The sequence below is a fragment of the Corvus kubaryi genome, unplaced genomic scaffold (genome assembly GCF_017639235.1).
Source record: "Corvus kubaryi isolate FWS band 111438036 unplaced genomic scaffold, C.kubaryi_AGA036_p1.0 37392, whole genome shotgun sequence".
Classification (NCBI taxonomy): Eukaryota; Metazoa; Chordata; class Aves; order Passeriformes; family Corvidae; genus Corvus; species Corvus kubaryi.
In genome coordinates, this window is record NW_024581131.1 from 3,107,456 (window position 1) to 3,131,744 (window position 24,289).

Consider the following 24,289-nt stretch of genomic DNA (forward strand, 5'->3'; position numbering starts at 1 on the left):
GCGGGCGCTGCGCGGGGCGGCTGCGCGGGCGAGGCCGCGCCCCGGGGCGGTGGGAGGCGCGCCCGCCGCCCCCTCCAGTATTCCCGACAGCGCAGGGGATGAGCAGCTGAGCATCCTGCGACCCCCGGCCTGGGCTGCTTGCGGCCGAAACGGTGGAGAAAGAAAAAGTACATTAAACATCCGTCCGTGCACGGCCCCCGCCCCGCGGTGTGCTACCTGGGCTGATTTTTACTTCTGGTGCTCCTCTAACGGCACAGAGCTCCCATACGAGTTTCTCTCCTGTATTTGTAGGTATGCATGCGTGTCACTAACCCCAATAGTTAAGGAAAGCACGAGGATGTGGAATTTAAAGCATACTAACACACGGGTTAAAAACAAAACAAATCTAAGCCCAAACGAGGAGAAAAATTTGCTTCAATAAATTGTTGTATGGCAAATAATCTCAACTTCTTTATTTTTAGGTAAGCAGAGTGAAGCTGATGCATCACTGTCTAAATCTGACTTCCCCCAGCCATTCCCACTAACAAGAGTGTTGTTGCTTATAAATAGAACCTCTGACGTGGCTGCTGTGAGTAACTGCAGAAGAATCAAGCTCGGAGCACCTGAAAAGGAACCTATTTCAGACTAATCTCTTTCATACTACTTTGTCTTGAGCTGGTTCTTCTCCCACTTTCCCTACTGTAATACAAAATCATAGACTTCTGCAGTCAGGAGGGTGGCAAGTGGAGGACGTGCTAACCCAAGTCTCTTGGTCTCCAAGCAGAATCACCTTTAACCACATAACTCCAGAGAGAGCAGGGTTTCCTGGATAATCAGGAAATTTATGAGATGGTTCTGAAGTCTTCATTGCTTCAAATGCACCACATTAAAAGATGGTGCAATTACGACTGATTAGTAGTTTTAGATAATGAAATCTTTCCTAGGAAGAAATCAAATTGCATCTAAATTAGCCTCAACTCTTCTTTGCTACTTGTGGCATTAACGGAAAATGAATAAAGTGAGCAGCTCATTTAGTAGGCAAAGAAATACATTAAAGTGTGTGTGGTGTAACTTGATTCCTGTTGCTTTTATCTACTTTCTCTACTTCCACTAATGTAACCTGGATCAGAGAAAGTGCACCAAAGCCAAGCACATGCTGCACTCAGAGCAGATTGGCTCTGCTATAGGCTGAGGCTAGCACACAATTCTAAAAATCTGTTTGGGGTTGTTTGGAAAAAGCTGTGTCAAAGTTAAAGGATATCATTTATTCCTCACGTTCTTTTCTCTCATGCACATTCTCCCTCCAACACTTACAGGAGGGAACAGAATTCTCAGTGAAAACATCACTAGTTTTCCATCATTTCATTAGAAATGAAACACAAGAAACACAATCCACAGGGACAAATTACAAAGGCAGAAAAGAGATCTTTTTAATGACTTACTGTTAACAGACTTCCCAAAGCAGTCAGAAAAGGCCCCTTTTTATCTGAGACAGTTTCTCACCTGGTATGGGCAGCTTCTAAAGCTTCTGTCATAAGATATGCAAACCTGAAGAATGATGGGGAGAGAGACAGCAGCAGATGGGAAAGGGAAAATAACAGAGGAAAGGTAACAGTGATAGGAGGAGAGAAAAGGGAAGGAACATAATGGAAGGAAGCAAATTTAATCATAAGGGGTGAAAAAAAGAAAGAAAAAAGAGGAGGAATAAACATGGAAAAGGCTCCACAGAGAGCTCCAGAGTGTGAATTTATAGTACAACAAAAAAAAATTATCAGAAGATATGGAAACCATCTGTACACGTTAGCTGCATGCTGCATTCAGTGTATGTCTTACTTAAGTCTGTCGCTATTCAAGTCCTGACACCTGTTTCAGTGGGGCCAATGCTCCGTGCTGAGCACGGACAAGATTTGCAGCAGGAGCGGGCGGCTCCGGGCCGCGCTCGGTCCGTGCTCATCCCCAGGAGCTGTGGGAGCAGCCCCGGCTCCGCTCGCCTCGGAGTGGGCGCTTAGAGCGGCTGTCCCGGCTGCTGCTGCTGCTGCCGCCGAGACACCGGCACACGAACAGTCTCCCAAAGCCCCGGAGGGCAGAAAAGTGGAAGTGAACGTGTGGAGGCGGCGAGGTCACAGCGCCGGGCACGGCCAGGGAGGGACAGGCGATCGCGGGGGAGCGGCCGGCCGGGCCGGACCCCCCTGCCTGGCGAGGGGCGGTGTCCGGGGTGGGCGCTGGGGAAGGGCCGGGCTCGGGGCGGGTGCGGATAAACCCCCCGGCCGCCCCGCCCGGGAGGGTGGGCTGAGCTCGGGGCATAGGTAGAGGCTGGAGCTCCCCGGGCAGTCGCTGCCGCCCGCATGGAGACCCGGCTCCTCCTCGGGGCGCTGCTGTGCGCCTGGCTGCCCTCGGGTGAGTGTCCCGCCGGGCAGGGAGCGGCGTGGGATGGCGAGGGAGGGCGGGCAGGGCAGTCCTGGCCATCGCTAACCTGCCGCCGTTGCCTTGCAGCCCTGTCTCCGTGGGGTGCCCGGGCGCAGCTCCCCGCCGAAGGGGACCCCCCGCTCCCCAGGTGAGAGCCGGCCGGGCACAGCGGGACCCTTTCCGGGCTGGGCGGGTGGGTGCGCTGCCCGGGCCGAGCCAACCCTGCTCTTTTCTCCCCCCTCAGCCGAGGCGGCACCGCGGGACCCCGGAGCAGGGGCGGCCTCGCCGCGGCGGTGCAGGTGAGGGCGCGGGCTGGGCATAGCGGATGGCGGGCGGGTACCGCGGGGCCGGGCGCTGCCACTCCTCCCTTGGGGGATCAGGCCACCGGGATGTGCGGCTTCCCTCTGGGGAGGCCCCGGGAAGAGAGCATCCACCACATTGCCTCCAGGGCTCGTGGGGCTGATGAGCTCAAGGTGGTGCCGGGCTTCCCAGCGCCGCCGCCGGGAGAGACCCCTGTGAGGGGGCTGGCTGTGCAGGACAGAGGGATGGGTGTTGTGGTTGTCATCAGGATAATGTGCTTCTTGTATCTTGCTACAGTATATCTGTACATTGCTGTGACACCATCAGTAATTTTGGTGGCTGTTCTCCTCTTGGGGGTTCTTCAGGACTTGCCCTCGAATGTGTGTTTTATCCCAGCCACGAGGAGTGTCAGTCCTCAAAGTTTAGTGTTTAAGCAGCGAGAGAAGATTGCATGACTGTATCTAGAGTTTTAGCTTGTTCCAGAAGTTTTGTGTTGTACGAAGCATCCTTGCTCGAGGCAAAGCTGAGGTCTAGTCTGGCTCATCCAGTAATAATTGCTTTGTGGAAGCCTTTTTGCCTCTCAGTAGAGGTAAAGGAGCTGGCAGTATTGGGTATCTACATCACTGCACTCAGGTTTTTGGATGTGGTTTATCTTGGCAACTCGACTGTGTCACTCATGGCATGTTGCTGAAATGTAATTAGGGTGTGTGGTTCCCACTCCCTTGTTTGAGGGTGGGAAAAGGGAGGATTGCTTTGTAGTCCTTGTTTGTGGCTCCTCAGAGGGAGTCACCTTTCTTTCTGCTTTCTCCCTGCTCTTTCTGGGAAGCGCTCAGCAAAGAAAAGATTTCACATAACTGCAAACAAGTAACCAGCTCAACCACCAATAATAGCAAATACTTTTGGATTTAGGTTCTCCCACGAAGAATTCAAGATCTAGTAATACATTTTTTGTTTCTTTCTGGACTAGCCTACTGAACAGAAATCTTCAGTAGGAAATACGTTTAGGAGGAAGGAAAAAGAAAACATACTGGAGTCTTGAATAGAGTGTACTTTTTACTTTATGGTGGAGTTTTTTGGGAATTTTATAGTAAGCCAGTATGAAGCAATGGTCTTACTAAAAGTAGTAAATTTACTGACAGACTGAAGAGACTTTTAGGTGTCTTGTTTATAGCTGCTGATTTCTTTGTTCTTTCTGAAAGGAGTCTGGAATGGCAGTTTATAGCACTTCACCTACGACAATGTCCTTGTCTCAGAACAGGAGAATTCACAGTATGAAATGTGGACCATCCAGTAAGTTATTTATGTTTCTACATAAAGTGACTTCAGCTGTCCCTTGTTTTCTGTGTTGTTTAATCATTCTTAGGAAGAAAAAAATCCTAAAATGGCTAATACAGGCCTTAATGATAAGGAGGCTCTACCCTGTTTGGTCTCAAAAGTCCCCAGGAGAGTGGAAATTTGTCATGGAGCTTCACCTAACTTTAAGTTTACACCTGGTTCTGTTTTGATTACTTGAAAGACTGTTCCTAACTGCAGGTTTTGTAATAAAGAACTTTCAGAAGGAAAATCTGCTCTTGTAGTGTGATACACATAACGATGTGGATTGCTGTCTAGATGATACTAAATTGTGTCCAGTACCTCTTCTGTGCTTGGAGATTATTTGTTTGTTTGTTTTTGCTGAGGTAACCTACAGGTGTTTTCTGTGTGATGATCTATGGGTTAGCAGGATAAGGTCCTTTTGGCCACCAGCTTGCAGCAGTGGGCATTTGCTTGAGGAATGGGCATCTTTTTTTGATTTTGTCTTATTTTCAGAAGTGAAGTGGATGGGCTTAAGTATCTTTGGTGAAGGGTAAAGATCCTCTGTGTTAGCTCTGCAGAAGGGTCCGGGTCATGCTTGTCTTGTAGAAAGGAGAAGAATGAAGCAAAATAATTCAGAGTAATTTTAGTTAGTGATGCAAACCCTCTTAGTTTCTCTTCAGTCAGCCTGACCACATTGGATGTGGGACCTACATAATAGTGAATAGTCTGGATGTGCATCCCATAGCTTTATGGCACAAAAGGCAAGACTAATGTGTGGAATGGACTCTTTTTCAATTGTGATTAGAGTTGTGTCATCTCCAAAAGCTTTTAATGCCTTCAATACACACTGTTTTCAGAAGCTTTTGAGGAGCATGTAGCTGAATGTGGAGGAAGGATACCAGAGTTTAGAGAAGCATAATATTGCTCCAAGAAAAACTATTACCTATGAATCTCTCTCCAGAATTTGAAAAAGTTGTAGATATATTGTGTATGATAAAATTGATTTAGAAACCTAGCACTCTGTACTAGTAAAAATTCCTCTGTTTTTGAGGGTTGCACAATCTTATTGACTAAGAAGTTGTTATGCTCTTTTTATACAAAATGAAGCAGCTTACAAAGAGAAGATAGGCAGATCATGCTGAGAAATTTGTTGTCATAATAATAGTTTGTTTCACTGGGTTTAGTTTTTGCCTAGTGAAAATTTCTTTAATGAAACTACAAGATTTCATTTTTTGCTTCAGGTCTGGAAAAAAGATGTGTTATTGTTCAAGTGTGCAGTAAAAACCATGGACATAAACTCATTGCAAGACTTCTATTAAAAAGCTTTTGTCAAGGGTTTATGTGCAAGTTTATAGTTTCTTAAATATGCCTAATATTTAAGAAATGGCAGAACAAATTTAGAACGAGGGAGAACAAAATGATTGTAAATGTCTTATGCTAACTCATCACATGGCTAAGCTTCTAAAGGAGGGTGCAGTTATGATGGCAAGAATTAGGTTTTATTGCTCTCTGTAGATGTGATAGTACAAACTTTTTTGTTTTCTTTCTAATTTGTATTTCTATGAGGCAAAGATATTCCATATGGATTTTCCATTTCTGATGTACTTGCTTTGGAAAGACAATGTTGTTGAAGACATGCCTTAAAAATTATTAATGATTACCTGTCCTTGAAGGCAAATAAAATCAGTATTATTAAGCTCTTTTAAACAGTGGAAGTTTCCTTTTTAAATCACAGTAAATTAGTGTGTGGCAAATGGAGTCTATTTTTGTCTGTGTATGTGAAAGACACATTAAAAAAACAAAACAAAAGAATAATCTGATCTGTTTTGTACAATGCTCTAAATAATTAGAAAAATAGTTTTCATTTTGGTCTCTCCAATTTAAAGAGAGATGCAAGCTGCTATAACTCTGCCCATGGAGTGGGATTTGCAAATGTCTGGGGATGTATGAAATAATAAAACTTTTCTGTTTAAAAAACCTGAGCAAATAGAAACCCAAATCAAAACAGCAAGGTGGGCTGTCAGCTGCTTTCTCTACTTGAGCAATGTCTCTAAGAAAATTATTCTTTGAAGTACTTATAAGTTCACTATAATCACAGTTTTATATTTCATCCTACTACAGTCAATTCTTGCTGCAATGCCATTTTTTCTTGTATTCTGTTACTCTATAAAGATAAATCAACTTGTTTTACGTGGAATGAATGCATGACTTGTGCAAGAGATCTCTTTACCTTTGTGTTGTGTTAGTCAATTGAAAGCATTTCAGAAAGTGAAATGTCTTAAGTCATGTCTTACCTGTCACTGGAACAAAAAAGTTGGTATAGCACAAGCAAATGCCAAGAGATAAGTTCTGTGTTAGTTTCTTGTAGCCAGGGAACTTGGGATTTGAAATGTTTATCAGAAAAATTGGCGAAGTTAACAGGTAGTTTACATAGCTGTTAAACTTCCTTCCACACAAATATTTTTCAGGCATAATTAAAAAACAACAAACAAATGTAAAAAACCCCAAACAGAAAACTCCTGAGCTAAAGCATTAAGAGCCTGGGACAGGCAAACCAAATTATTTCTGGAGGTGTTCAGGCTGCGGCTGAGAATTTCTAACATTCTAAATGCTACAAATTCTCTTGTGTTGAAATGCTGTAGCAGGCACGAGACACTGTTACCACAGAAGATGCTTGTCCCTTGCAATGTGTGCTTGAGAACTGATTTCAGGGGGTGTACCAGAGCAGAAAATATGTGGCTAACTGGAAGGCTCTTGGAACTGAAGGGCTAAAATTACATCCTACTCGCTCACCTCAGAATCCCAAAGAGGTAAATTTGACATGCTAAGAGCAATGAGGTACTTGGCCTTGGGCTGTATTGCATCCTGCTGAAGCCTGTATGCTGGGGAAAACCTGCAGACAGGGGCTTTCAAGGACTATGAAGCTGAAGAGTAAAAAATAACGCCAGAAATACTGGTTGTATTAATTCTCCCCTAGCTGAAGGAATACTGAAAGCTTGCACCTAGAGAAATGTGCAGAGGAAATTATGCAGAGTTACAAAATACAGAATTTCAAGGTTGTTGACTGCAAAAATTTAAATATTACATTTTAAGCACAACTGCTGCTTTTTTATGTGTGGCTCTAGATCTAATTGAAGTTTCTTGCAAATTCTTATCCTGATCTGCTTTGCTTTTTCACCTTTCCATTCAAGAATAAAATTTGTTGATTTTTAAATAATTCATAATTTTAATACTTTGATTACCTTCAGACTCTTCAAGTGAACTACTCTTCAACTCTTGCATAGAACTTTTAAAATGTGTGATTTTTAAAGGATTCTGAAAAGTATGATTCCTGTCTATTTCTGTAAATGACTCCAAGTCTCTAAAACTGTTTGGGTAAAAGTTGATATCTAGGCAGAATCATAAGAACTGAGGGCATGGGCTGGACCTTGTATCTGTCTTGCTTAAGCAAAAATTTATCACTTCAGATCTCTTAATTAATCTTTCGTTCTTAAACTTTTCTGTCCAAGTGAATCTAGTAGTGAATGTCCTGAAAAGAAACCTGTGTCTACTATTTTGCATTAAGCAATTTTTGTTCATGCTGTGTTTTAAACAGTAGAAAAAATAGTAGCACAAGGAAGTACTAAATGTTTTACTGAAAAATACTCATAGGAAGGTACACATCAGGCGCAAATACTCAAGAATTAATAGTGTACTGGTGATAATGGTGTGTTACTTTGAGGTCAAACCTGGGCTTGAGCATCTGTATTCATGTGATAGTTAAAGCAAAAATCAAGAATTTCAAAGTTGATGTGCATGGTAATCTGCACAGTCAGTGAAAAAACTTTAGTTTACATATCTCTTTGATGTAGTATCTTAACTTTTGTGTGGAATACATAGAGAAGATTTCTTTGCAGGTACCTCCTTGTGCTCCAAGAGGAGAGCACTTCTGTAGTGACTGTATCTCACTTCATGCTGAAGGGCTCCACACTATATAAATTACTTCTTTTATTCCTAATGAGCATGTCAGATCAGGAGACCAAGTCATGGATGAGCAAGCCAGGACATAGCATTCAATTAGAACTGAAATAAATTCAAGAGATACTTAAGTATTCATTGGAGAAGAAGTAATGTAAGAAAGCAGATAAAGCTAAATGTGCACAATATCAGAGATGCAAACCCACTAAATACATTGCATCAATAATAGTATTTCAAAACAAATATGTATTTTGATGAAGATGCAAGATGCCTTTGAACAGCTGTGATGATGCTACTAAGGAATGTCTCTGTGTGAAGGTTGGACACTGCTCTGCAGAATCCCTTGTGGGGATGTGCCAATGGGCTGGATTACAGTCACACTTTTTCAATAATGGGCTCGAGGCTCTGCTACTGCTCATAGAAGAATTTAAAAGGGGGTCTATGTGCTCAAGGGACTAAAACAGCCCTATCCATGGGGCTGTAGCCTGTTCAGTAATTACCAGGGGGTTAGAGTATTTAAGCTGAGAACAGCAGAGAAGAATTCAGACCTGTGCTGCAAGATGATGCCAAGTCTTCACCTTATTTGATAAAGAAGGAATTTGAGGCTAGTTGCTTCATCACAGCAGTGGTCATGCTATCAGGGTGATTTGCAAGTTCTGGTGGCAACAATGATTGGAAATCCCATTATTAGTTACGTGAGTCAAATCATGCTGTTTAGGCTTCCCATTTTCTGCTAGAAAAGTCTCACCAGTTTTCAGTTTCAGATTCCAACCCAGTGCACTCAACTGGCGTAATGTCAAAGGGGAAAGAGGAGCTGAGGAGTTTTTAATAGGTGTCACTTTCAGGTAAATGAAGGACAAAATATTCTTCTGTAACTTTCCTAATGTTAGCTTTTACTTAATCTTCATGTATTTTCCCTTTCTGCAAGTATTAAAATTTCTCGCATTTCTAGGGGAGATATAAACTTTTGATGTGGTCATCTGTGTTATCTTACTTGGAGAGGTCATATTCCTTTAACGACAAAGATTAGAATGAACCCCTTGTTACAGGATATTTTTTCAGAATTCTTTAGGAGGTATTTCTGTGTTAATGGAGCAGAATTGCATGATTAAAGGAGGTCACATTTACAGTAGTAGGAGTGCTAAATGTGATCTGAAACAATGCTGCTTTCCTCATTACCTTCTTAAGGATAACTAATGTTTGCACACACAGCTGTTCTATGCAGTGTAAGGAAAGACAGTTTACAGTGGTGTAAAAAGGGATATAAAATACAACAACTAAGATGGTCATACTTTATTAGAATCGTAACACACAGAAGAGGTCTTTATAAAGAGGAAAATGCTCATGATTGAGTCATTTGGTTTTTGATTCAGATTTGACTAATACCCTTTCTCTCTAAAAGAGAGCCAGGGAGATCCTTCCCAGTGACAGCAAGGGTCCCCAGGTCAGCTGACTGTTTGCACAATCTGAACAAACATGGCTTGAAGCAGGTTACCTGAGCCATGCTTAGAATGGAATCATTCAACCCAAAACATCAGAAGGGGGTTAACTTCCTCTACAGCTCAGAGGAACATGACTTGCAGCCTAATAGCATGTTATTGTAACTGGGCAGGCAACAGGGCATAATCTTAGAGAAGCAAAGAACAGAGACCAGGGCTCTGGTTACACAGGTCTCACAACACTCAAGATGAAAGAGATCAATGTCTGCCTCTCTTGACAAGAGGAACAGGCTTTTGCATTATTGACAAGATTGGTCACTGTGAGCATGTAAATGAGATGGCTCAGTCACTGTAAGTAGGGACCTTTCGGCATGCTGCTTGCATTATTTTTATTGACCTCACACTGGCCAGGCAGGGAAAAGAGCTGGATAGTTGGGCTAGCAGGCAAAGAAGCATTGCCTTTTACTTTGTCTACCTGCCTTGTTCTTTTGAACATGGCTTTTATTTTTTATTTGTTGGTGGGTAAGAGAGTACTTGTTGAAACCAAGGAAATCAAAATTAATTGTTTGGATATTTTTAAAGTCTTTAAATAATTAGTTAGTATTTATAATGGAATTGCAAATGGAAATGGTAATGGCTTGAAGTTGAAAGGGAGTAAGTTTAGATAAGATATTAATAAGAAATTATTTGCTATAAAGGTGGTGAGACACTAGAATAGTTGCTAACAGAAGGAGAGGATGCACCATCCTTGGGAGTGTTCAAGGCCAGGAGGGATGGGGCATTGAGAGACCTGGTCTCGTGGGATTGGTTGCTTTTTTAAGCTACCAAAGAATTAGAGATGATCTTTAAGGTCCCTTCCAACCCAAATCATTCTATGACTATTTTTCAAGAATGATGTATTTTTAAAGATAAAGAAAAGACTGGTTTCTTCTGAGTAGCTTGTCTGCTTTCTGCAACTAAAGCAATCTCAGTGTGTATTCTAAAGTACAAAAACTACTATGATGGCATACTAGTAAATTATTAAAATTAAAATAATTTCCTAAACAGACTTTATGGGAGCAAATATTAGCAAAATAAGTAAATGGATCACAATTGTTAAAAAAATATTTAATGACAAAGTTTAAATTTATTAACAGCAAACTTTGTTTCTGCTTGTGTGTCTTTTTCTTTAGACTGTGAAAACTTTTGTTGTATTTTGATATGGATCTTCCCAGGGAAAATAGGAATTAAAAAAACCCATCACCTCCCTCCCCCAAACCCAAAACTGTCAATTGCAGGGATATGTGTCTTTATGCAAAATGTTCGTGGTTGGTGTACTTGGAAACTGTAAGATGGAAGGAGGGCAACAGGTAAAGAGACACATCTGGGTTTGGAACATCTGTATTTCTAAGGCAGTCTGCTCTCATCCTGGCAGAGCTTACCAACAGGGTGTTACTCATGGAAGGATACAGGCACTGGGCTTCTTTGTGGCGCAGTACTTGTTCACTTCCTCTATTCATTACTTAGAGGACTGAAAACATGTCAGACTAACAGATGTCCCAGACATTTTGATTTTGCTTCTCTAAATGTGCAGTAGATTTATTAATCTGGCTGTATAACTTGAGTTGAAGCTATCGCAGTGGGTTTCCTTTTTGTTGGGCTGGTTGGATTCTCAGGGACACTAATGCTAAGTTAGCAACTCCTGTCATTCTCAGAGTTACATTCCATGAAAGAACTTGGTCTTAAGAAAGAAAACTATCATAATTTATTTTTTACATGCCTTGATTTTTTTCCACTCAGATTCAATTACATGTTTTAATGGAGGTGAGTGTGTCTACAGAGAGCTGTGCAACTGCAGTCGATTTAATGCGACGGGACCGAGATGCCAGACAGGTGTGTAAAGAGAGAACTCTGACTGGGTTTCTGGGATTGCACTCGTGCTCCCAGTGCTGCAATGACTACTCTCTGCCTAAAGGTTCCCTTCATGCTGTAGCATTTTCTCTATCCTTTCTTTTATGTCATTATATTTCACAGCATGTTGGCATGCACTGCCCCATCTCAACTCCTGTTTGTATCAAAAAACCAGTGCTATGTCTCAAGTGACTCTCCTTTTGTTAGTGTATAACACAGGTGCTGAAAGAGATCATATATGCAGGACATGGGGCCAATATAATTTTGAAACTTTTGATGGACTCTATTATTACTTTTCTGGGAAATCCACATACGCCCTTGTGAGACACACTGAGTTAGATGAACAGAGCTTTTCCATACAGGTAGGGAATGGTATTTCTACATTCCTTTGAACTGTTTGAGCATGCTAATAATGTATTCATTTTAAGAGATTAAAAATAACTTGAGATGATAACAGGGGGTTGTATCATGTAACCTATATGTGATTTTAACATGATGTGGACTACCAGTTATGATAGTGTAAAATGTAAACAGCTGGAATAAAGACTGTGTGTCCTTCCAAAGACTGCTTTGTTCACTCAAAGCTGTGAAAAGACCACTCCATGACCATGGCTCTGAAAACACCACTCAGTTTTTTCCGCAAGAGGGGGACCAAACTTCTTGTTCCCATGCTGAATGCAGATTTGGTGGTATTAGTTCTGTTACTGTGAATTACAAAGAATTTGATTAAAACGTTGACTTTGTGATTTTATTTGGCAGGTGAATAATGATCCTGAATGCCATTCTTCTCCTTATTCCTGCAAAAGGTCCATTAGTTTATTCTTTTCTGGAGATGAACAGATAAAGATGAGCAGTGAAGTCACCTATAAAGGATTTGGGTAATTGCAGTCATGCTTCTAATGCTGTAGTTACATTGGAGTTAATATCATGGTACCATTTTGATAACAGAGATGTAAAATTATTCCTTGGTAGGCTGAAAAAGCACCCAGACCACAGCTGCAACATTTACCCTCCATTTATTGAGTAGTGTCTGAGGAAGGTGATACCTAAATCAGTGATATATAGAATTAAGTATAATCATTGGCATTCATGATTTTTGCTGTTATTTGCAAATTCATGTGGTTTAGTGGAGTTACTCAGTATTTCCATCAGGGATTTTCAGTTGTATGAGGAAGTCATTACATCAGCAAGTAATTTATTTTTAATGGTTACATTTTCTAATGTAATACTATTTTTGGTTCTGTGTCATTCCAGAGTACAATTACCTTATGTTATTGGAAACTTACACATCCAGAAGCTAGCTGGATACTTCCTAGTCAGGCACCAGTATGCCTTTACTCTGGCTTGGGATGGTGCATCTGCAGTGTACATTAAAATGGCGCCAGAGTACCTGGGCAAAACCCACGGACTGTGTGGAAACAATAATGCTGTTCTGCAGGATGATCTGGAAACCAGTTATGGTGAGTATTTAAAGTACTTTCTGCTCTGTAATGTGGTGGGTTTATTTTTCAGGTGAGCTAAATGTTACTTAGTATTTAGTTGTAATGCTGATTGAATTTAAGATGGGTGATTTTTGAAATGGAAAATATGATACGGAAATACTTCTGCTAAGTGATATTTGGTGAAGAGAGCAAGTTTCAATATAGATGGGGCTGTAGGGAGGAAGATCTTAAAGCTGTCTTACTCAATTACCTACAGTGGTATTTGTGCTCCAGTTTCCTGGGACCTGAAAGGTAAAGTCTGTTTTTAAATGTTCACCGCCCTTTTAGAAATTTTCCAGCCTGTGCAAGCCTGAGGTATTGCTATTGGAAATAAATCAATAATTAATAAATGAAATTAATGAAAACTGTCAAATCCTGTTTGATCTGGCATTTCATTTGTGTTAACGCTTTCAGAATTAACCAGTGATCCTTCAATGTCAACTTCAGACACTTCTGAAAGTCTTGGATTTCAGTAAATAGTGAGTGAAGATATCTGTGAAATGAGAAAAAGAAAAGCAGGGAAAAAATCAGGTCCCCTAAAAGTATCTCAAGTTAGGCTGTAAAAACTTCTGGAAATCATTGTTTTGGGCTGTTTAACTGTTGGCTCCTCCTCTTGAGGATATTTCTGTAGAGCACTACTTCAAAGCTCAGAGAGTGAGTGTGGTTTCCTCTGTTGTTTATGCCTTCCATGCAGTTCCAGAAAGCACCAGCCCTGCTCTGTTAGCAGTTATTACCCCCACTAATACTTTGCTCACTAAATCAAGTTGTTTATATTAATACCAAGATCAAGGGGTCATTTCCCCAGAGACTTTCCTTTCCCCTCTCACCTTTCTCAGTGTATCAGTCCCTTAAAGCTGCGTTTGTAGCACAAGTGAATTCACTGTGCACGAGCTTTATCCACTTAGCTTGGGGAGCAGTAGTAATAAAGGTGTGGTAAGATATGCATGTGTGGGCAATCCAAGAAGTAATCAGTGTCTCCACCTGTCCTAGGTGGATGATGATAATAATGATGGATTAGTTGGTGTAACCCTAGTATGGACATTGCTACTTAAATAAGAGTCACACCCATAATTTGGCTAATTCAAACAATCATTTTGTACCATTGCAGTGACTCAGGAATGCCTCATATTTCTTGAGTTTTAGACTCCCCGTTGGCAATTGTCTGTAAAGTGACAGCATAGACCTATGTCTGTACAATTTATTAAAGCTTTTGTTTCCTTTATTCCATTGATGACTAAGGCAGGTGTAGTCCTTCTCCCTTAAAGCCCTTCCTTGCCTGAGTAAGGTACTTTCTGCTGTCCTAAAGCCCACCTCTGTAGTTCCTTTTAAAAGTATTTTTTGCTTCTTGAAAGGACCAGATTGATTTCAGCTTATTCACTTAGTAGTAAGAAGGGTTAGGTGTTCTCTTCTTGATGTGCTTTGATCATTGGAACGTTTCCCTGGGAAACCCTATAGAAACACTGTTGTTCTGCCAAGTCACTGTGTGACTCTGTGTGTGTGTGTCTTGTCTAGGAAAACTGACAGATGATGTAACAGAATTCGTAGAGAGCTGGCAGGAAAATCCTCCACAAGGAACACCCGATTGGGATAAATCTCTTCTCAATGAACCACCGTGCCTGACACAAAGCCATGAATCTCTGCAGGTTTGGATCAACATTGATCAACATTTGGATCAACATTGATCAATTTTGATCAACATTTGGGTTATTGACATAGTTGGTGATTTTAATTGGAACAAGAGTTTGACTTAATTTGAATGTTCAGTGAATAATTTGACAACTTTTAAGCCATGAAGGAGACTGGAAATATTTGCACCTTTTTTTGGGAGAGGTTAATTAAAATACTTACTGCAGCAGATCTTCCTTTGTCCTGTAATCATTTCCCCTCCACCCTGCTGCCCCTCTTTTCTTCTGAATTTAATTCTTGATCTTTTCAAATGTTATACTGTCTGCATAACAGCCAATAGAAGTGTTTGACTATGAAGCTGAATGAGTGACAAGTTGTAAAATATGGGATTCTTCTAGAACTAGTACACATTCCTTCCCTTTAGGAAGGATAGAAAGAAGCAGGGAAGCAAAACCAGAGCCAGAGCGCAGTTCATTTGCCAGTGCTTAAAAAGACAATTATTGTTGCTTTTTTCCATGACATTGAAGTAATTTTTCCTTTTAATTAGTATTTTCAGGATATAACCCTTAACTTAAAGTGCTTTGAAACAGAAGCTGATGCCAGCTAGGGTTTATTTCTCTTGCCTTTTACTGTGTAATTTAATTAAAATGAAGGCTTTTTTCAGGTCGTCTTGGCTTAGTTGCAAAATTAACTATGCTCTTTTTGGGGAAGGGATATATTTTACTACCACCGACATGACCTTGGATAAAAGATTCAGTGTTATGGAAACTTTGGCATGGAGAGCAAGATGTTGCTTAACACTGCTTCTGTTTGGTGAGAGGAAAGTGATTCCTAGACACAGACAGATGTCTGTTCTGATTTTCCACAGCATTCTATTTTATTCTGCTTATGTTTGTTTTTGAAAACCTCATTACAACAGCTGTCTCTTTCGTTTCAGAGGGCGTATGCTCTGTGTAATATCCTGTTACATCCCCCATTTAAGCAATGTCATGAGTATGTGAGTCCTCTTTCTTTTATGGCAAGCTGCACAAATGATCTCTGCATGTAAGTGAATGTTTTTGGCTAATTCCAAAGCTATTATAAAAAGCCATGGTCCTTTTATCATAAGAATGAATTAAAAATGTTAAATGAACAGATTTGTGGCTTTCTCTGCATGTAAGTTTTTATCTATCATTGTGCTGTTATCTTGCTTTTCTCACTTGTTCTAGTTTTACTGCTGTGGAATGCTGTGGAGTTGTTCCTGTTTTCTTTGGTATAAGGATGGCCAAAGCCAGGCCCAGATATTTTCCTAATGTGTTAGTCTACGTCCCTTGAATATGTCATCTGTTTTGATTCTGAGTGTGAAACATCCTTAGGTGCTTTCTGCCATTCTACAGCCTTTTTAACTATAACAAAAAGTCACAGTGAATGAGCCTGTTTGGCTTCTTCAAACTGTATGATAATCCATTGAAAAGAGGAGTTTGATAACTATTTGAACTTATGCTACCATTTCATAACCTGCTATATTGCTGGTCCGAGTGGTTTTGACTAGTTAGATTAAAAAAAAACAAGGCAGGTCAGAAGATAACTTCCATTTCTTGTACCCTGGTGGCTCACTGGTAGAAATTTTACACTTCCTTCTTCTGACTTCTCTGCAGGATGTTTTTCCTTCTGTAAAAATCAAGACCTTTATTGAAGTGTCCTTATACAGCTGTATCTCTGGCTTTTGTGGGTTTATTCAGGAAAATAGTGTCAGGTCTCAAATGTATTAGTACTTACATTGATGATCGCTCTTCAAGTGTGGCAGAAAGTTTTTTATCCTTTTAAGACTTTTAACCTAGTCCAACAGCACAATACTTTAGAACATTGTTGAAGTAGATTCAAACAGCATGGTTGGATGCAATGCAGGAGCATTCATGAGGTTATGATTGTATGTTTGAATGGAGATACACAATAATGTCTCATGTTTTATTTGTGTAAGGTCAGCAGCTGATGATGCAACTTGGTGTCGAGCACTCACTGAGTATGCCAGAGCATGTGCCCAGGCAGGAAAGCCACTTCATGGATGGCGTGTGCACTTCCAGCAGTGTGGTAATGCCCATGCTCTTGTACTTGGAAACGCTGCTTGCTCATGGTATTTTGAGAAGGGTGTCCTTCATAGTTTTACTTCTTTGCCATTCTCCAGTTTTGGATTCATCCTTAATGAAGCTCTTAAGTGAGTCAAACTCACTTCAAGGCTACACAAACGCAATGGGTTTCCTCTTTAATATGTGTGATTTGTACCATATTTCTTTAAAGCACTAAGCTTATTACAATGTTGTTCTTTAAGGTAATTAAACCTTTTTATTTATGTGGAGCTGCTCTTTCAAATATTGTCAAAGTCTTCATGGCTTTGTGATACAGAAAATGTGTATCATGAGTGTTAAAAATAAACTTAAATTGCAGTTGCATAAGACATCTTACAAGTCACATAAAGTAAGTTTGAAAGAGGTTACCTAATTTGTTTGCCTGGAACACAGGACCAAAACTGCTTTGTCATCCATGACAGGAGATTTCCCCTGTGGTTCCAAAAAATCTCTGTTAATGGGTGTTCTGACCACTTCTGGTGATGGTCTGAATATCTAAATAGCTCTGCTGAGAGAAAGTGTAATTTAAGATTATTCCTTCTTAATGCACCTTAAATGGAGCGAGTGGGAATATATAAATATGTGTCAGTTCTCTGTGTGTTAGGAAAGCCATTGTTTTAGACAAAGTTTATGTAGAGAACAGATACTCAACTGACTAGCCAGAAGAGAAATACCTGAAAGAAACATGGGCAATCCATTTAAGCCCTTTGGCAGTAGCTCTACTTCTCTGCCTGTTTCTGTATTTCAGCCATTACCTGTGCTGAGCCCTTGACCTACAGTGAATGCATCAACTGCTGCCCTGTTTCCTGTCACCAACAATCACAGTGCATTGGCAGTGAGCTTCACTGCATTGATGGGTGCTACTGCCCAGATGGTGAGTTTTGCTCCTCAAAACTGTATTTGATTCCGTAAAACTTCCAGGTTCCTCCCCAAGTTACACCCTATATGACCCGACTAGAATAAAGCATTCCCAGGAGCTCTTTTATAAACTGAGTGCCAACAGAGAGGGGATAACTGACCTTGTTTTCCTAACTGACAAGAGCCTTTTCCTCCCTGTAAAATGTAGGAATGGGTTTCAGCACAGATCCACAGAGCTGCACAATTTCAGTGAAAGAATGGGGTTTGCTGTGTTGTTACAGGGCAGCCACCCTCCTGATTTTGGTGGTTGCTGAATGGTTTTTGTTGGTAGGGGGAGGATTGTTTTGGTCGCTTGGGTTTATTTTGTTTGGGTTTTTTTCCTGGTTAGAGTGCTTAGGAAAGCTCAAAACCATGACCTAAATAAAACTCATTCCTGTGGCCAGAAACAGGTTTTGATAGCGAGGCTCTTAGACTGTTGTTTCATCCTGGCAAGTGAGGTATTCAGCAGTGTGGCCTGTAGCAAAACTTTGCCCTTATCACCAAAATAGATGTTAATATCCAATACCTAATAATTAGCTTCTGTAGGCTACATAATTCTGTCTAAAAGGGGACAGAGAAAGTTGTGCCATGGATCTTCAAATCCAGCCTCTTATATGTATATGTCATAAGTTATGCTTTTTATTGTTTGGTAAAGCCTTTTTTGCTTCTGGTTCTCTGATAAGAAAAGAATTATAATAATAATTATAGTAATAATGAAAAAAGGCAAAAAAAATTTCAGTAAAATAAGGACCACAGAGGCAAAGATTTGTAAATGTGTTAAAAAATAAGCCAAAGGTACTCAAAGCAGCACAGCTTGTATATTTGGGTTTGTTATTTTGTGTATGCATGGATTCCTCTCCCTCTCACCTGGTATTAAATACTTGTTATTTGCACTATGTTTAGTGTATCTTGAGAAATTTAGTCACTTGATCCCTGTAATATAGTTCATTTAATATAATTCAAATGCACCCTTTTTTTGGTGAAAATGAGTAACAAATAGTCTAGAGTTTTACTATCATACATGACCATTGTGTTGCTCTTGAATATAATTGTTAGTGCTCTGTCAGCCATTGGCATAGATATTTCAGTTTTTCCTTGTTATTTTATTCCTTCTAGGCTTAATTTATGAAAATGAATTGTGTGTCAAGCCTATGGACTGTCCTTGTGACTACCATGGAAGTTTCTTTGAAATAGGTTCAGTGGTTTATGAAGAATGTAATAACTGGTTAGTAATTTTTCTTTTTGCATTGTGAACCAAATCCCTTAATGATCATAGGCCTTCCTGAAGGCCCATTTCCCATTATCCCATTTAGAAATGGGATAAACTTGATATGTACTCGCATTTCTCCATACAAAAATTGTTGTTCTATGTATCTTTTGCAATTAAGGAAAAGATAAACTATTGAGGCATTAATGTGGAAGGAGAGAAAATGACAAATATTGCAGAGAATACTATTAATACTTAGTGCTCTTTTTCGGTTTGAACTCTCCCTTAAAAATAAAAATAATTTAGAATTCAAAATCTTAACAGGAGAACTACTTCGTCTTTGTCTCCTGGTTTTATTGTCTCACTTGGACATAAAGACCCTAATGTAATTGTGACATTAAGCTGCTGTTTTGGAATTTCTTAAGTTAATTTTATAAATTGGAAAAAAAATTTGTAGTACAAGAAAGTGCCTTTTATTGGATCACCTAGACTGAAAAAAGTTGCAGATGTGCAACTTTTTTCCCATAATAATTCTGTCTTTAGAAGTCATAAGATTCAAAGTGCTTGTGCTTATTCTTCTCAATGTTATTAATCCTTAGCTTTTCTAATGGTTATTAAGGAGCTAAAAAGAAACAATAGTGATACTGGATGCATGGATTAAATTTCACGTGATCGTGTCCTCATGACAAGATTCCAGGCATTCTAAAGACTGATAACTCTGTTGTACCCTTTTGTAAGACTCAAGACACTTGCTGCTCATTCCATAGAGAAGGAATCCATGAAGAACAACTGAGGGACAGCTGGGTATTACTCAGAAAATAAAAGTATGAAAACTTTGTTTTGATTTCAGCACTTGCATTGGAGGAAAGTGGATCTGTACAAATCTTACATGTCCAGGTGTGTCAAAGTCTTGAATACTTAACTGTTTGATAACTCAATTCTTATTTCATGTAAAATAGTACTTTTAGATCTTAATGTGGTATTTCACTATGTATTTGCATTTTTATTTCAACCTACACACACAGATTAAATATTAAAATGGTCTGGCTTATCAGGTAACTGTGTTAATATTTCTGAAAATCAGTCTTACGAGCCACAAATCCAGTACCCATAACATAAGGATGACACACATTATTGCCCCTTTCTGGGGCAGGAGCTGCTCAGGTATCCTGGCCTGGCATCAGGTGGGAACTCCATAACAAAAGCAAGGAAAAGTTGAAGTTCCTAACTGTGTTCCTAACACCTGGTTGTAACATAAATACAATTTTATAAATTAAAGAATGTATCAGAGTGTATGAGCTCACCAGTAGTTAGAACTGTAGAGCTATTGCTATGATTAGTACCTTTACTACATGCTTACATGCATTATTTATTATGTTTTTCAGCTGAATGCTCCGTTTCAGGAGACACCCATTTCATGACCTTTGATGGGCGCAAATACACTTTCCAAGCCACCTGCCAATATATTCTGGCAAAGAGCCGCACCTCTGGAATGTTCACCGTATCCTTGCAAAATGCTCCTTGTGGACAGGTAAGAGTTGCAGCCTTCTTGTAACGTTTATATCCTGAAGGGGCTATTAGTGGAGGGGAAAAAAAGCATTTAAAAAGAAAAGCAAGCTACAAGTCTGTGCATGTGTATAGCTGATCCTAAGGGTGCTGTTAAAAGTGGTGTGATACTACTTTGTGTTTGAAAGTTTTTGATGCTGTACACAGAAGTCACCAAATATTTTTGTCTGCCTTACATCCAAGACCTGTTCTTTCATTTGTCTTGTATGTGCATTTCTGAGCATGTATTATAAAACTATGTGTGAGGTATGGAGCACTGGTAAGGTTTTTGACTACAGAGTTTCATTTTTATTACAGTCTTGAAAGGGCTAATAATTTTCAGGCAGTTATGTCAAGATAGAACAGATCTTAAAATTCATACATGGTACAGGAAATGTAGTGCACTGAACTTAGCTGTTTTCTCGAATCAGGCTTTTCTCACTGTCTGAGTTCTACATGTGCATATAAGGGCAGGATTTGGCCCACATTTATACTAAGGTCATGATTACCAAGCTGCTGGATTCACCGTAGGAGAGAGACTTCGTATCTTGGCCAGATTTATGTTCTGTCTCCAATGGCCTTCTGTAATAATTTTTACTTAGAAGCAACTGTACCAGCATTTGAAGTGTATATAGCCTTAAATATGACTTTGCCATGATTCTAGACCATCTATATATGTTAGGCCCACATTATTACATAATTCACATAAAATCAGATTTAGCACCTTTGCTTTGTACTTCTGTGGAGGTAGCTACATTATTTTTCTTCTGTGTTCTAAATAAATGTGTGATTCTGTAAGTCCTTTTACATTAATGATTGCAGTCACTTTCTCTGCAGTTTCTATTGTTCATGCACTTGAGATTTCCTTGGAGAAATGAAATGGTTATATCAGTTGTCATGCTACACTTTATAAAGGCATATTTCATGTTTTCTCTTTCTGCATTTTAACCTACTTCTCTGGATGACCGAAAAGACTTTTAAGTAGAAAGTTAGAATAAAGTTGCAGTGACAAGTTTATTATAATAGAAAGTTTTATTTGCAGTCCAGGTAGGAGATTGGAGACTGAGTGCAGGGAGTGCCCCCATCTCAGTGGTAGAAGTTGAGAGGTAAGAAAAATAGCTTAACTGGATAGAAACCAAATATATTCTGAAACTTGATGATCCACAAACAAATGTCTCTTCTATGGTTCCTAGGAGAAGTGTATCAGGACCCTAGATGAGATATGTGACAGGGCCTAGAAGTTACCACTGCTGAAAAAGTGGATTCCTGGGTAGAAAATAAAATCTCTGTATAACACTCTAACAGCCTTCAGCTCTTTGAGATAGAAGTGTTACAGTGAGGCCTGTGAAATGAAGTCTTGGCAAGGACATGCACATTTAAAGAACTTCCACACTTTAACCTCTGTGTGCATTTTTTTTGTGATCCTGCTAGAATTTCCTGTTTATAGGAAGATTGAAGCTGTTTCAAGATGTATTTGGTTGTTGTTAGAATTCCCCCCTTCAAGTACCTATTTGAGTTAGCTTGGTTTTATTTCAGCAAGTTGGGCTGGCTTCATTCTGTGCTAACCTTGGAAACCTGAGGAGCTGATTAAGTTTGTATCATCTCAAAGAAGTAAAAAATAAAAGGAATATATGTGAAACAAAACATAGGCATAGGCATACATCTGTTCAGTGTCATAGTCTTAGAATTTTGCAGGGTCCAAGAAGCTTGAGAAAGGTGGTTGTGCATAGTATAGATTAACTATATAATGGAAGAAAAGCAAAGGAAATCCCCAGAGAAACTGTCTAGGCAACTTTTATATCAAATGAGAGTTGAGGCCAAAGTGACTTCTTGCCGAAGCTCACAGCAGAGTACCTTTCAGCCTGACCTGCTGAAAAGCCCATCAATTAACAGAGCAAATATCTGCTGTGATAATGTGCGTAGTATGTATGTGTGTCTCATTCCCTTGGGCTAGGGAACACTCTGCATACAAACAGACAGAATTACGCTTTTTGGTTTAGTTTTTGTGGTTACTTTTTGTTGGGGAAAGTGATAACCAAACAAGTTGGCTTTCTGCAGCGCTGGTGAGACTGCAGAGTGCTTTGTGGTAACTCTTGCATTCTTCCTCAGCCTCACTCTGTGACTTTTCTTAATGTGTCTTTGTGTCCAGGTGGTTTGTAGGTGAAAAAAACCAGATTCTCTTGGCTTTTACTGCATGTTGGGCTTCATACCTCACCTAGCCTTTAACAAAAGTAACCTGATCAGTCCCTAACAGGCATAGATTTTACAGAGGTCTGAGTAAAGCATTCTGGATGTTAACAGAGTAATCAGAGGATTATGGGATATGTCCCAGAACTACATGCTGCTAATTTAATTATCAGTGTACGGGTGATAAGAGGGTAGTGAGAACAGTTTGTGTAGTATAATGCAAGAATTTGGGGCTTCAGTGCAGCTATTCAAGTCTCTAATTATCAACCAGCTGGTACCACTTGGCAGGAGATCTGCTTTTCAGTTCCCCAGGCACCCTCCATTATTTTTTTTTTTCCCATTTATAAAAATTAATGAATTGAAATGGGAAGCTAAAAGATTTGTAATGTGGAATCTCATATTTCTTGATGGCTTGAGATTTTATGTGCTTCCTTAAAAAAGCCTTATCACTCCCATCTCATTCAAGCAGACTAGAAAATGTGGAAAGAAAATACCTGGGGAGATTTCAGCTTTCTGAATCACAAAGAATCCAGTCATCCTGAGCCTTAGAGTTGGTGACATAAACAGTCATCAGGCAACAGGTTATTTCAAAACGATGTGAAATTTTGTTTAAGCACTTTCTGGAAGGAGAATCAGTCAAGTGATCAGCACAGCTTAACCTTATCTGAGTTTCAGGTGACAGCCTCACTGGCTTTGTAGTTTGTATGATGAGAAGGTCTTCTGAATATAGATTTTTTTTTTTTTTTTTAAGAGTCTAGTGAGAGAAATGGCCATTCCTGTGAAAACACCTGCTAAAAGCTGGCAGGGCCAGTGCTGAGAAAGAAACAGTCTATTGGAACAGAGAACAATTGTCAGGCAGAATTTCTCCTTCAGTTTAAGCCTCAAGGAATAATAAAGCTTTTGTTGATACGGTGTAGTAATGTACATACTGTGGAGGGTTGTTTTCTTGGTTCTCCTCTGTTCTGCATGCCTCCAGGCATTCTTTTATTTTCAGCTTTTTAAAAGACCAACCGTATTGTCAATTTGTATCCATTGTTGCTGAATGAAATGCACAGAAACCTAATTTCTTAGTAAAGAGGCAAGACAGCAAGATAAGCTGCAAGTACGTGGCTTCACAGGGCAGATGTCTGTCTTCATTCAGTCCAGGAGAGATGGTTGAGCTGATGAAATATCTCCAGTTATTTTTATAACCTCCTATTTTCAAGTTTCATTTTATCTTTTCCTCTGCCGGTGAAAGATCACTGTTGCATTATTGTCTAGAGACAGGGAAATTCTGCATGTAGTTTTTAATCTTTACACACCGAGGTGTGCACTTGTGTCCATGGTACTTGAGCTGACAGATGATCTACTCTGTGCTAGTTCAGCATCTCTCAGAGCCACATGGTAGCGCGACTTGCAGCTCTAGGAATGGTTTTCAACAATCAGGGCAGCATTTGAAGTCCCAGTAAAAGTCAGAGTTGAATAAAAGTGTAAATCTTTAAGCTGAACGTTCCGATCTCTTTGCACTGTGAATGATCCTATTCACTGTATAATTTTGATATTTGTGCAGCTGTCCAAAGGTTGTCTTTTTCAGTGCCTCTTTCAGCATTGAAGATGCTTAGAATTTTACTGTTTCATCATTAGTTATGGCTTCACTGGAGGCAGTGGGGCTGAATAATGTGGCCTCCAACACCTCTGGTGGTTATTTCTTGGCTGCAGCACAGTTCCAGATGCATTCAATTTGGAATTTTCTGCAGGGAGACCTAGAATTTTCTTTGACCATGTGATGTCTGTATATATTCTGGTGTGTAAGACTGTTTTGAATTTGTGCTGAAAATGGTGTTGGTGAGAGAGAGATGGTTTTTGTTAGGACATTATGAAACATCAAAGATGCATAATTGAGATGAGAGTAAGATGAACAAATAGTGTGACAAGAGTGGACCCAATTTTTGTCATTGTTCTGGAATACTTGTTAAATGGTTACAAGGTCTTGCA

At 39.9% G+C, this 24,289-nt stretch overlaps 1 protein-coding gene across 4 annotated transcripts in view; it reads left to right on the top strand.

Moving 5' to 3' along the window:
• Positions 1-2,281: 2,281 nt before the first annotated feature.
• OTOG (otogelin) overlaps positions 2,282-24,289 on the top strand; it is a 95,412-nt gene continuing 73,404 nt past the window's right edge. For all 4 annotated transcript variants that reach the window (XM_042038669.1, XM_042038670.1, XM_042038672.1 and 1 more), the window contains exons 1-15: positions 2,282-2,376; positions 2,473-2,533; positions 2,630-2,684; positions 3,885-3,975; positions 11,157-11,249; positions 11,475-11,629; positions 12,027-12,145; positions 12,522-12,727; positions 14,261-14,391; positions 15,312-15,418; positions 16,335-16,444; positions 17,228-17,353; positions 18,493-18,601; positions 19,434-19,480; positions 19,969-20,114. In XM_042038669.1, coding sequence (XP_041894603.1) covers positions 2,325-2,376; positions 2,473-2,533; positions 2,630-2,684; positions 3,885-3,975; positions 11,157-11,249; positions 11,475-11,629; positions 12,027-12,145; positions 12,522-12,727; positions 14,261-14,391; positions 15,312-15,418; positions 16,335-16,444; positions 17,228-17,353; positions 18,493-18,601; positions 19,434-19,480; positions 19,969-20,114 — 1,608 coding nt within the window. In that variant the 5' untranslated portion in view covers positions 2,282-2,324. The remainder of the gene's footprint in view (positions 2,377-2,472; positions 2,534-2,629; positions 2,685-3,884; positions 3,976-11,156; positions 11,250-11,474; positions 11,630-12,026; positions 12,146-12,521; positions 12,728-14,260; positions 14,392-15,311; positions 15,419-16,334; positions 16,445-17,227; positions 17,354-18,492; positions 18,602-19,433; positions 19,481-19,968; positions 20,115-24,289) is intronic.